This window comes from Typopeltis vanoorti, chromosome 4 (genome assembly GCF_054136105.1).
Source record: "Typopeltis vanoorti isolate ZY-2024b chromosome 4, IOZ_Tvanoo_1.0, whole genome shotgun sequence".
Lineage (NCBI taxonomy): Eukaryota > Metazoa > Arthropoda > Arachnida > Uropygi > Thelyphonidae > Typopeltis > Typopeltis vanoorti.
In genome coordinates this window covers 47,176,946-47,190,650 of record NC_143552.1, presented here as the reverse complement: position 1 = coordinate 47,190,650, position 13,705 = coordinate 47,176,946, and the positions used below count along the sequence as shown (strand labels likewise).

Here is a 13,705-nt window from a genome sequence, read left to right as displayed (position 1 = left end):
TATTTAAAAATTGGAAAGTTGAATCCTAACCTAATCTGCTATATACACCCATAAAACAGCATTTCTAGGAGATCCCCCCCCCCCTTCCCTGTCATCTGATTCAAGAGTTACACAATCTATATGGCGGAGCCATGTCGCATTTTCCTACTCTCCCACAGCCCCCCCCATCAAAAAAAAAAAAAAACTCTTTCTTAATCCTGTGACTTGCTAAAAGTGACATAGAATTCGTGCACACAAGTAAAGTAAAAATAAGACATAGTAAAGCACATCATTTCAGCTTCACCAATTGTGAGAGGTAGAGTTCAGGTGCAATGTCCTTTAGCGATTCACCTCTCCTCCTGCCCAAATTATTATGCAAACACTATTTTAATGTTGGGAAGAAAAACGGAAAAAAGGGAAGTTCACAAATATAAAATTGTGACCTCTCTTCAGATATGCCGTGCTGCAATCCTTCTACAGCACTTCCAAAATAAATAAAACACCTCTGTAGCGCAATTGGAAGAACGATGGTACATTGCACCCTTCAATTTGAAAAGGCCTAAGTTTGATTCCCGTCGTGACTTAGCCAATCTCATACGGAGATAGCGGGCTTTTTTTCTCCCGGAGACTCGGGTTTTTCAACCCGCATACAGACAAATAGGCCTTTCAGAACACACGCAATTTACAGACAAAAAAATAATAATAGTGATGGTAAGCAGTGGATAGCGTTGATGTAGAGGTTCAGTGTAGTGGGGAGACGGGTGTAGAGTAGGTGTCCTCCCTCGATGAGTCTTTGGAGGTGTCACGAAATAACAATAAATAAATCCGCTTACCCCTTTTATTTTCTAAAGGGGAAAAGGGAGTTAATTTAGTGAAAATTCGGAGAGGCCAGGAGAATAAAACATAGTTGGATGCTTCTATAGACCAGGGGATGGAAAAGATGATGGGGACAGTATGCATCGGCAAATAAGCTTAATGAAATGCAAATTATTACAGCTATTTAGGCACAATTTTTAGTGAAAATGGCAAATTAATTATGAAAATAGACAACAGAATTAATGATGCTGTTATTGTGGGGAGCCAGCTGAATAAATTTATGTAGAATAAGCAAGTAGTAAAAACACTAGCTTAACAAGACAAGTGTTCAAACCAATTTTAAACTTATGGACCTGGGTTAAAAAACTTTATTCATAGACTGAAGATCATAGATTTGAGGGTACTGAGAAAAATTAAGGGATTGAACAGATGGAATTCCTGCAGAATCATATTAGGAACACTTGACATTGGTAGCATTCAAGGATGTGACTGATGTCAGAAGTGCTCTGGAAGAGAGAAATATAAGATCTCACAAGACTGGAGTGACGACAAGAGAAACGAATTTGGAGAAAAAATGGTGACAACTTAATTGACGTAGTGATCTCATGGTACTATACTACACCTATATCATTTCCTATGTACACCTCTAGAGGACACATAAGATAAAATGACAATAAAAAATAAATAAATACAATTCCTGGATGTTTCCTTCACCCATAACATTATAAAGCCCTTTTTATCTGTTCCAGAGATCGACGAACTCAGGAATCAGCTGAACAATAACAGAAAAAGTCCTCTAGTGCAACAAGAATCGAACCTATAACGTGTCTTCTAGCTGTCAAAGATTATGGAAACAGAATTATTGCCACAAGCCTACAAAGAGTTCCCCCCCCCCTCTGAAACTCTGAGTTTTAACTCCACAACTGAAAAATACAACTTAGAATTTCTGTTCAGAGAAGAATGCTTTCTCAACCTGTGTCTTTGAAATCGTTAGTCATGTAATCGCCAATCGGTGATGAATGGCTATTGATATCTAAAAGTCAGGGCTAACAAAAGAGTCCTTTTTGGGAAGGAATAGAAGACGTTAGCGTGGAGTTATTTATAACTATCCTGGTGTTTTATAATTTAATACTGGAAAGTATTTTTGTGATCAGCAGAGAAGATTATGATCAATTCGACACAACAATGAACAGTATGTCAACTGAAGATAAAGTTTACATACCTTCCCTTATGTCAACTTCATGTCAGTTTTGCCAGTTTACCTTCAATTATGTCAACTGAAGGTAAAGCTGGTAAAAAATAAATGGCTCTCCGAAGAATGCAAAGAAATTGAGGATAATCTTCATAAGAGTAACCATATAACAGCATACCGAATAATTAAAAAATTAACAAAGCTTTTTGTTTATAAGAGCTGGATAATTGAGGATGAAACAAATATTACTGAAAATGAAAAAAATATTGAAAATACGGTATGGTTATTCAAGTAAACTATTCATGTATAATGATAGCAGATAGGATATTCACTGATTATACTAAACAGTGGTTATCCTATTTTCAAACAAAACACAAGAAGTAGAAAGAGCCATCTTGAGGTAAAGATCAGAAAAAACAGCAGAAATTAACAATATCCCACCAGAACTGCTTAACCAGGTGTGTGTGTGGGGGGGGGGGCTTATTTGTAGTGTACTTAATAAAATTTGCCAGCAGGTGTGGAAGACGAAAATCTGGCCAAATAATTGGGACACAGTTGTCCTTATTCCCATTCCAAAAAGGAAACAGCAACAAATGTATTTATTTTAGGAGAACTGTTCATTTCAGCCACCCAAACAAAATATTTCTGGACATCTTACTGTCATCATGTACTCAAGTAAAGATGGAATACAATTTTTCAGATTTTCAGGCTGGATTTAGGAAGAACAGGAGTACAGCTGATATATTTACGCTACATATCACTGGAGAAAAATACCTAGAAATATAATAGGTGCTATAATTTTATAGACCTACAGAAAGCCTTTAATTCTATTTGACATGATGCCCTTTGAAAAATTCTGCAACATTATGGAATAGATAACAAAATAATGACTGATTGAATCCTTGTAGCCATCGTCTGAGATGGTTGAAATCAAAAGGAATTATAGTAGTCCCTTTCAAATTGAGCATAAAGTGAGACAGGGGTGCAAATTATCGGCAGTCATTTAACTGCTTCCTCGAATATTTTGTAAATGAAGCCCAGGAGAAATGTGATATTAGAGTGACGGTAGAAGGAAGAATAAACTATTTAAAGTTTGCTGACAACATTAATCCCCTAGCGAAAAACAAATAAGACCTTCAGAAAATGACAAAGTTAGCTTATACACTTACAAAATATGCACCCAACGCATCATAAGAACCCCCAAATCAAAAACAACGGCAATTAGTGCCTCCATAGCGCAATTGGAAGAACAACGGTACGTTGCGCCCTTCGATTAGAAAAAGCCTAAGTTCGATGCTCGTCATGACGGGAGGAATCTTTATATGGACTTGGGTTCGGGTATTTTCCGGGAGAAAAAATCGAGTTTCCGGGTTTTTCATCCGCATACAGACAAATCGGCCCTTCAGAACACACGCAATTTACAGACAAAACAAATATACTAGCTGTGGTGGTAGTGGTTGTGGGCAGTAGATGGCGCTGATGTAGGTGATTGGTAGTAGAGGTTCTGTGTAGTAGTGGAGATGGAGAGTTGTACAGTAGGTGTCCTCCCGCGATGAGTCTTCGGACTCCTTGGAGGTGTCACAATAATAATAATAATAATAATAATAATTATTATTATTATTATTATTATTATTGTGAGTTTACAATTATTATTATTATTATTATTATTATCTGCATCTGACTAAGAAGGAAGTGTTGTGGCAAAAACTGAAAAAAATTCTACTTGAGTTCCTCAATGATTCTTGATTACCTAGGCAATATTTTTAATAAAGATGGAAGTTCAAGGGGATATTAGAACAAAAATTGCAGAAGCAACAACAGCTCTCCAAAAAGTAAACGTCATACGGAGAGATATTTTACAGCTACACTTAGTTATACCTTACTGACACACTAGTTCATTCAGTGCTTCTACACCCTCTGTCCAAAAAGAAACCGAACTTTCCGAAAATAGAAGAAACTAGTGGCGCCACCTGTTGTATCTTTTTGTTGTCGAAAGCGGCCACCTTCGTTAGTGTTGTGTCAACTCTTTAAATTGATAAAAGTTTTACCGAAACGCCTCAAATGCTTGTCCCGTACTCAAGTTTACGATTGATTTAAGCGATTTCAAAGTGGTCGTGAGACGCTTGAGGATGACGGAAAGCCGGGCCGTCCAAAAACTGGACTGAGAGAAGTTAACATCCAAAAAGTGCGTGATTTCATCGAAGAAAACCCGAAATCGTCCATGAGATTGATTGATGAATTGGAGATTCCAAAATCAACTGTGCACAATATTTTGATCGAGAGGTTGGGCTTTCGTAAATTGAATTCGCGATTTGTTCCCCACAAGTTGACCGACGACCAAAAAAAGCGTATCGAATTGAACACTGCAAGGACCTCATTAAAACCGCTCGTAAGGACTCAAACTTCCTTGAAACGATTGTCACTAGTGATGAAACGTGGTGTTTTGAGTATAAGCCCGAAACAAAGCGCCAGAGTGCTGAGTGGAGACCACCAGAAGAGGAGCATCCGAAAAAATTCGCTTGGAGAAGTCAAAAGGTAAAGACAATGCCGATTTATTTCTACGATTCCAAAGGCATTATCCACAAAGTTTTAAAGCGACTGATAGGGAGATTTCGTCGCGTTCGGCATGAATATCGTGACGACCGACCGTTCGTCAAAACACACTGTCACTCTTGGCACTATAACTCGGCTTCTAATGAAACAAATATCAATTACAATTGATACAACACTAAGGAAGGTTGACGCTTTCGTTAACAAAAATATACAATAGGTGGCGTCACTAGTTTCTTCTATTTTCGCAAAGTTCGGTTTCTTTTTGGACAGAGGGTGTATAAAGTGAAACTTGGTCCCTTGAGGGTTCAAGAGAGGTTCCTGGTATTTGAAATGGGATACTAAAGATACCATACACTTACTAAGCCACAAATTTTGAAGACAGAATCAGTTCTTTGGATGGTCCAAAAGATAACCAAGATTCAAAGGAAACAATATCTGGCTTGATCATATTTGCAGATCTAAAAAGGTCACCCAAGTTTTGAAGGACTTATTCCAGGAACTCGGAAAAGAGGCAAACGTGGAATAAACTGGATAGACAATATAAAAAGTTGGACAGGTGTCTTCACTTACAGATCTGAAAGTGAAGTGTTAATCAAGGACTGAAAGGAAAGGAAGATTTCTGTGAGCAATATTTCCTATCTACTCTACGGTCCTTTATGAGCTATGTGAAGAAGTATTACTGCGTATATATTTTTTTTAAAAAGGATCATTACATTTTCAATATTTTCTTATTTTATTCATGTTGAAGAATTATGTTACCTATCCACAAGCGTTAAAATGAATAAATTCAAAATGAAAGTAAATGTTATTATCTATCGCATTCGTGAACTTTAAAATCATACAAATTACAAGCGGTCTTCTGGAATCTAAAGTCAACGTAAATATGTTATGCATTGATTTATGCTTAAAATCTCAGTATTCGCTATTGTTAAAAATAAGGCACAATCACTGGCGGCCGGTGAAAATTTTATTTTCCAGGTAAAACCTCTCTTACTAATCTGTGATCAAGTCCCATGCATGTAATTTTGGAGTATTTTCTGTTTTAGCTTTTTATCCTGCAAATAATTGCATTATCGCATTTTTGACAAATTCCTCTATGTTATTTGGACACTATGAATTATATCATTTTCCTAAGTGCTACTTGATATTTTCATAATCATAAGCATTGACACTCGAATTATTTTAATCGACTAAAATAATCTTAAGTGCGAATATTATATGAGATAAATGATGAACAGCCTTTTTTTCTACCTACTGCAGGGTGTAGGCCTCTACCATTGAGGGAGATTTGGGTCTACTACTTCCATGGTGACCAGGCCATATTAAGAGAGTGTATCTATACTTGGGTGAATGAATGTATGAAGGTTGAAGACAATCACAAATATCCATGCCTACGTGGGATTCGATTCGAAACCGCAGCTTCCTGGCTGGAGAGTGGATACGCTAACCACTCGGCCAACAGGCCGGCTATATTATATTAGTCATTTTTCTAGCAGATTACCAACACCCTAATTGTGTCATTTTCATATCTACAACGTCCTGATGTAAAATTTGGATATCTAAATCCAGATATCCAAATATACGATAGTGTTGATTTTGATATCTAGAATTCACACTCATGCTGCCTTCATAGAGAATTACACTATCTACCAAAAATTGTCCGGACACTTTAGCAATTTACAATTGATATCAGCAGGCGAACCTTAATATCGGATATATCCACTTTTGACTTTGATCACCTCCTGCATCCATTGAGGGAGGATTTTCACCATGCTGATTCAACGTGCTGCTCTGAACCTCAATCACTGCTCCAATTCGTCCCACATCTGTTCGATGGGGGTTGAGGTCAGGACTTTGCGCAGGCAGTACAGTCGTTTAACACCCATCTCTTCATACCATTCCATAACTGCTGCAGCTTTATGGATGGGGCATTGTCGTCTTGAGAGTAAGACGGGTCTGTTACATAAAAATACCATAGTGTAAGCAGCACCTGATTACCCGAATAAATATCGATATCCCAGCCAACAGACTGTATGTTTGAATACGCTCTAGCCATGATTGTGAAAATCCTTAGGTAAGAGACAATTTTCGTCTCCCTGTGTACAACCATCGTACTTGTTTGAAGGCTTGGAGTGGTTTGAAAACATACTTTGTTTGATATCTTGAGCACCAAAACCAGATAATCTATATCAATGTACTGAGCTGCCTTCATGAAACCATGGACAATGACCAGTGGTCCCACTCCAAACCAGCTGAATGCACCCCACAATTGATATCAGTGGTGGAGGAGTTTTACTCCTCCACCACCACCACCAAAACTTTACATGAGTACATGTAAAGATATTTGCAAGGTACATACCAAGGTGTTACCATGTAACACACTGTGGTAACAAGCATTCACCAGGCTGCCTCCACCCTGCCATCAAACCGGAAACAGGTGAGCCTTGATTCATCACTTCAGACTACCGTTTTCCACTGGTAAATTGTCCAGTTCACACGCTCTTTGTACCAGGCTAGCCGAGTCACCTTGTTCGTTGTTGTGATGGTTGGCTTGTGTGCCGCTGCTCTTCCGTGAAAACCCAGTAAACTGAGTTCTTTTCGTATAGTACTAGGTGCTTACCATGGTTACTGGCGCTCTGGAACTCATCATGGGCGGTCTGTGTCGATTGTAGCTGGTTTTTGCGTGCCACCCGTTTTAACACCCTCCTGTCCCTGTCAATCATTCTCGGCGGTCGCTCTGGGTGTTTTCCTGCACTAGTAATGCCAGAACGTCGCCATTTGTTGATCACATCGCCAACCGTTGATTTTCGATGATCCAGTTGAGTGGCAATAGCACGTATGGACATTCCACCAACGTGACAGCCCACGACGACACCTCTCTCGGAATCACTGAGTTCATGTCGTGTTGCCATACACCTGTATTCAACTGCTACGATGAAATAATGCTTATTATCTACACCGGTTTTCATGTTATTAACAAACTTGGAATGTTCCACAACTTCAAATAACAGGGTGTCCGGACAATTATTGGCAGATAATGTATATTCTTATTAATTTATCTGGTCTTATAACAGTTTATTTTTTCCCCAAAAATCTTAACGTCACTCAGACAGAAATGCAAAGTGGTCCATAACTGTTACTTCCTCTCTGCCATACAGACGGAGCATGCAGATAAGGAGTTCCAGTTTATGGAATGTCGTTCCATCCTTGATAGCTTTTCGACAACTTAATCTAAGAAACACATTACTGTCACATTTCATATTTCAAAACTTTTCAAAAAAATAAAAATAAAAATTAGCTAACGCCTTTTATTCCCGTATAGGGAGTAGGCAATCAGCGATAACTGGCGCAAGGCTATCACTAATTTAAGCAGCCCACAGTGGAGAGACAGCTTAACAACTGGAAAAAGATTAGTTAATGTACAATGACACAAGTGTTTTGAAAAAAATCAAAAAATCAGCTAACGCCTTTTTGTTCCCGTATAGAGTAGACGAGGCCGTTTTTAAGCCCCTATCTAACATTTGGAGACCGAGTGGACAGTTCAATCTCCACTGGTAGCCAATCAGAGATAGCTGGCCCAAGGCTATTATCGTTTTATCAATATCAGTTTTGAAAAATAAAGAAAAATTTAGAACTGACTTAAGAAATAAATGAAGAAATTGTGTTCCAACGAACCACAAAACAAATAAGAATACAAGAAAATAAAGAATTATAGGAAAAGTAAGGACAGGTGTGCACTATCACCATTATCAATATCTGTTTTAATATTACTTCTTACCATCGATATATAGAGAACCCAATAAGAGGAATGAAGGGAGCAAATATAGCAAAAAGTGACATGAAAATGCGTTTTGCTGATGAGACAGTTATACCAAATGACAGAATTTAAAAAAATAATAATAATATATAGGATGAAAGAGGTATTACTTGAATTTGGATTCAATAGAAATGCAGCCAAAATAAAAATAATGATGGCAGAATAAAACAGAAATTAGAACTAAATGCATTGGTAAGTCTAGAAATTATCAGCTGTAGCAGTGAGCTCAATTACTGATGAGGATATAAAAAAAAAAGGTGAATGCTTACCAATTTCAAAAACATGTTTGGAATTATGGCTGAAGTTATAACTTTCACTTGAAAAGCCTTTATAAGAAGATCTTTTGGTCGGCCACTATCTGCCGATCTTTTGGTTGCGTGGCTAGCGTATCCGGTCTCCAACAACATGCTGCTGGTTCGAATCTCTACCGAGGACATGAATGTTTACGATTACCTTTAGGTGGGGGGATGAATTTAATTGTCTGGTGCGAGACCATCACTTCACTCATTGGAGGCTTGAAGTAGCTTGACAAAGTTTCACATTTGGTCTCTAGAACAGGGTTTCCGAACTTTGTCCAAACAAAACAAAAATATAAAATTAATAAAAATGAAATCCTTAGTTCACCAACGGTACTAGTATACTACGAGTACATTATCGAGTACGCAAAAAAGTTCGCAGAAAATTTTCTGTGGGTGGTAGTCACAAAAAAAAAAGAGTTCGATCTGCACCCTTTGGAAATAAAAGTAGTTAAAGGATTTTTTATTATTATTATTTGAAAATATGTGAAATTTATTCACATGTTTGTGAGACGGATTATTACAGCAAAAATTTGGGGAAGGGGATGAAGCTTTTCACATGTACTGCTGCAGATCATTATTAGGAACACACCGGGGGCGGGAATAAAAACAGTAAAGAAATCGTTCATAAATAAAAAAGCGGAATGTTCGAGGAAACAGCTATATTGAAAGAAGATGACAGTGCTGGGACAGGATGAAGACAACAAACGGATTGTAAGCATACAAACGCGAAAAGAGTGGAGAAAAGAAGACTCAAAGGATATACTTCAACTAACTGGAAGAAGTTAGTTGAAGCTTGAGCTGCAAAAAAAGAAACAATTGTGGAGGGAATTTAAGGAGAAAGGTGACCATCAGGTGCAGGAACAGTATAAAGCTCAGGCCAGGATGGTAACAAGGGTGGTAAGAAAAGCAAAAGCGGATTACGAAAGAAAATTGGCCATGCAGGCTAAAGAGAATACCAAACAGTTTTTTCAATATGTTGCAAATAAAAGGAAAAATGCTCATGGCAGAATGATCTTAAAAAATGCTGAGGGTAGGGAGGTAACCGAATCAGTCGATATTGTGGAATTACGGAGCGAGCACTTTGCAAGAGTATATCATCCAGGTGGTGACTTTGCAGGAATGGAAGAACCAACAGCTTATACTGGAATTATGATGAATGAAGTAGAGGTAACTAGTCTATTACAGAACCTCAATGTCAATACATCTGTAGGATTGGATGGTATACCAGCTCGTGTCGTACGTGAAGCGACTAAAGAATTGTCAGTGCCCTTGACCATTTTGTTTAATTTGAGCCTCTGCTCTGGAAAGAGGGGAAAATAGTTCTGCTGCACAAAAGGTGGTTCCAAGGCTGCTGTTGAAAATTACCGGCCAATCAGCATAACAGGAATCATTATCAAGGTCTTAGAGAAAATAGTCAAGAGGAAAATACAAGATTGGATAGAAGAAAATGGGATACTGCATCGGGGACAGCATGGTTTTGTGAAGGGTAGGTCATGCCTCAGTAACTTGCTCACGTATTATAACACAGTGACGGCTGAACTGGATAAGGGTAATGGGTTTACAGTGATTCTACTGGACCTTGCTAAGGCCTTTGACAGGATACCACATGGAATTCTAATCAGTAAATTGCAGCATATGGGGATGGACATAGGGTTGGTGAGATGGATAGGAGGGTGGTTGACGGAGAGATATCAGAGAGTGGTTTACTCAGGAGTAGAGTCCACAAGCCGACCTGTGACTAGTGGTGTGCCACAAGGATCTGTTCTTAAACCACTGCTGTTTAATTTGTTCATTAATGATATAGGAAATGATCTGAGAGGAACAGTTGATTTGTTTGCGGATGATGTGAAGTTGGGTAGGGAAATAGTGAATGCAGATTACGTCAAAATTTTGCAGGATGATTTGGATAGATTGGAGGTCTGGGCTAAGGAGAATGGATGTCAATTTAATGTGGCAATATGTAAGGTTATGCATTTTGGGGTGAAAAGATTGGCGGCAATTTACTGCATTGGTGGAACTGTGCTCCAGGCAATTGATGAGGCACGAGATTTAGGAGTGTTGGTGGATAAGGAATTGAAATTTAGGGGACACATTGCAAAAGTGGCCAAATCAGCTCATCAAATCAGTTGGTTGCTGAAGAATACGTTGACAAGCAGAGACAAGCAGGTTATTTGTTCCTCTGTATCGAGCCTTGATAAGACCCCATCTCGACTACTGTGCCCAGATTTGGTCACCTAGGTTTCTTCTTGGTGGAGAGGATCCAGAGGCAAGTGACCAAGATGATAGCAGGTCTGTGGAATGAACCTTATGAGAACAGGTTGAGGATTTGTGGGTTGCAAAAATTGGTTGATAGGCGGAGAAGGGGAGATATGATTGAGACATTCAAATTACTGAAGGGTTTCTATAAAATTAATTCAGAAGATATTTTTGAGAACAGGGCTGGTTGTGGGAGGACTAGGGGATATCCATGGAAACTGGGCAAAAGTGTGGTTAGTAAAGGTGTTAGAGCTGGGTTCTTTACTTTTAGAGTAGTGAATGAGTGGAATGCGCTCCCTGAGTCTGTGGTGGATGCTGTGACAGTGAATGAGTTTAAGGCGAGGTATGATAGATACTGTATGAATGTCGAATAGTTGTGATGAATATGATTTGGGGCCTCTCTCGATGAGTCTAATGACTCCCTGGAGTTGCCCGTAATAATAGTAATAAGTTAAGAAAATGAGGAGAAAAAGTGAGGAAAGAGAAACTTGGGGGAAAAAAAAAAAAAAAAGATTACTATAGCAACAAACACCGCCCCTTAAAATGATGACTGAGCATGATGTATTCTAAAATGTATCACTTACTTACAGCAATTTCAGTTGATTGATAGTTTCTCCTCTCATCTTCTTTCATATAAACAGGATGATGTGTGGTACTCGCTGGGTTATGCGGCACTCAGCTTACAAATACTTTAAATGCAGGCTGAAGCGTTCGCCGATAAGAAGATGATACTTTTCTACTACTAGTTCCCTGTCTCTCGTCAGTATCGTTCAAAATGCACGTGATTTAGAAGAGGAAATTTTTTATTCCGAATTTTAGTATCCACATCTATAGAAAATTTCGCAAGTTGGTAAATCCACACACGCTTTACTTCACCCATTAAAAAAAAAAATCCAGGATGTCATTAAATAAACGATGTTTTAGGCATTTATTCCAAATTGGTCTTTCTGGACCCTTATGAAATTCGCAATGACATTTGAATAGAAATGTCGTGAGCAAGAAAAGTGATTTCAACATAATAACGTCACTTCTTTGACCAGAGCTTGATTAGTACTTTGGAAGGAAATTTGAGTGAATTCAAAATTATAATAACGGAATAACTCATGGCTCAAGGGCTCACCTTAGTGAGTACAGGCATGGCAAACCCGAGGTACCTGATGCTGGACCATGCCTTACTTAATGTAATATACATGTTATATTATCTGTAGACTGGTCCCTCTCCTTCTTTCTCCTTCTCCCCAATTCTATTAGAATATACGAGGACTAGGGGATGAATCTTTCCTATATTGCTAAGTCACTTCGTCTTATGCAGCCATCGAAGGAGGCAAGCTAACTTCAATAGGTGCCTGTCCCAAGTCCGGATAAATGGCGAATTTTGACGTCAGGAAGGGCATCCAGTCGTAAAACTTCACTGCCAGCTCTAGCTAAGATCTAACGAGTCAAAGAGAAAGTGATATAATGGCTAGGGCGCGTACCCCTTAAGTGACGCGCAGCCACATCGCCCCACAGCTGCGAGAAGTGGACAAGGGCTACCGCATCAAGGCCGGGTGCGGTTAAAGAAGCAAGCCCAACAGGTGGAGAGGATGTTGCGAGTGAGAAAACAGAATGTTGGAAGCATGACTGGAAGGGGAAGAGAGGTGGCAGACATGATGAGGAAGTTGGACATTTTATGTGTGCAGGAGACAAGGTGGAAAGGGGAAAAGGCGAAGGAACTAGGAGACGGGTATAAATTGTTCTATTCTGCAGTGAATAAAGAGGGAAGAAATGGTGTCGGAATTGTCGTGTGTGGCAAATGAAGGGCGAAGTACTGGAAGTGGGTAGAAGGAACGACAGGATCATGCGAATGAAATTGGGTCTTGGAGATGAGCAAGCGTCGTCTTATGTGTATATGCCCTGCAAGTTGGCTGTATAGCAGAGGAGAAATATGAGTTCTGGAACGTGTTAGATGGAGAAATGAGGGAACTGGAAAAAAAACGAGATGATTGTCGGAGGAGACTTGAACGGACACATAGGGAGACAGAATAGAGACTGTGAAAGGGTGCATGGTGACCATGGAGTGGGATTAATGAACTAGGAAGGATAAAGGATTGTGGACTTTGTACATTTAGTAGCGTTTGATCTGGCAACTGTGAACTCGTTTTTCTACAAGAGGGAAGAACATTTGATAACATTCAGAAGTGGTAACAACAGTTCACAAATTGACTACATTTTGACTAGAAGAAAGCACCTTAAGGTTGTGACAAATTGTAAGGTAATTCCAACAGATTAAGTGGCACAGCAACACCGACTGCTGTGCGCAGACTTTAAAATAAGATCGATGATAAGAACCTCTGGAAGTCATGGGATGAAGACAATTAAGTGGTTTTGCTTAAAAGAAGAGAGTGTGAGGAATCGTTTTAGGGAGAGGGTGTTAGAGAGGATTTCGGATGGACTGAAAAGTGTACAAGATTGGTGGAAACATAATTCAAAAGTAATCCTGAGCTGTACAATCGAGGTGCTTGGTGAGACATAAAAGTGTACAAGATTGGAGGAAACATAATTCAAAAGTAATCTGAGCTGTGCAATCGAGGTTCTTGGTGAGACATCTGGAACGATTAGAGAGCAGAAGGAGGGTTGGTGATGGAATAATAATGTTCAAGAAGCAGTAATAGCTAAGAGGAATGCAAAGCAGAAGTGGGATGAGTCAAGAGTGGAAGAGGACAGAGAGGTGTGCAGAGAGAGAGAAAGCAAGAAGCCAAGAGAGTTGTGGCGTAGGCGAAGGCCGTGGCATATCAGGATCTGTATGATCAATTA

The 13,705-nt window shown here is 39.1% G+C and overlaps 1 protein-coding gene across 1 annotated transcript in view; it reads right to left on the bottom strand.

Annotated features, from left to right (window-relative positions):
• LOC150107281 (protein Skeletor, isoforms B/C) overlaps window positions 1–6,596 on the bottom strand; it is a 365,485-nt gene extending 358,889 nt beyond the window's left edge. The window contains exon 1 of the mRNA XM_090391768.1: window positions 6,437–6,596. Within this exon, the coding sequence (XP_090247894.1) occupies window positions 6,437–6,596 (160 nt within the window). The remainder of the gene's footprint in view (window positions 1–6,436) is intronic.
• Between the last annotated feature and the right edge of the window lie 7,109 nt (window positions 6,597–13,705).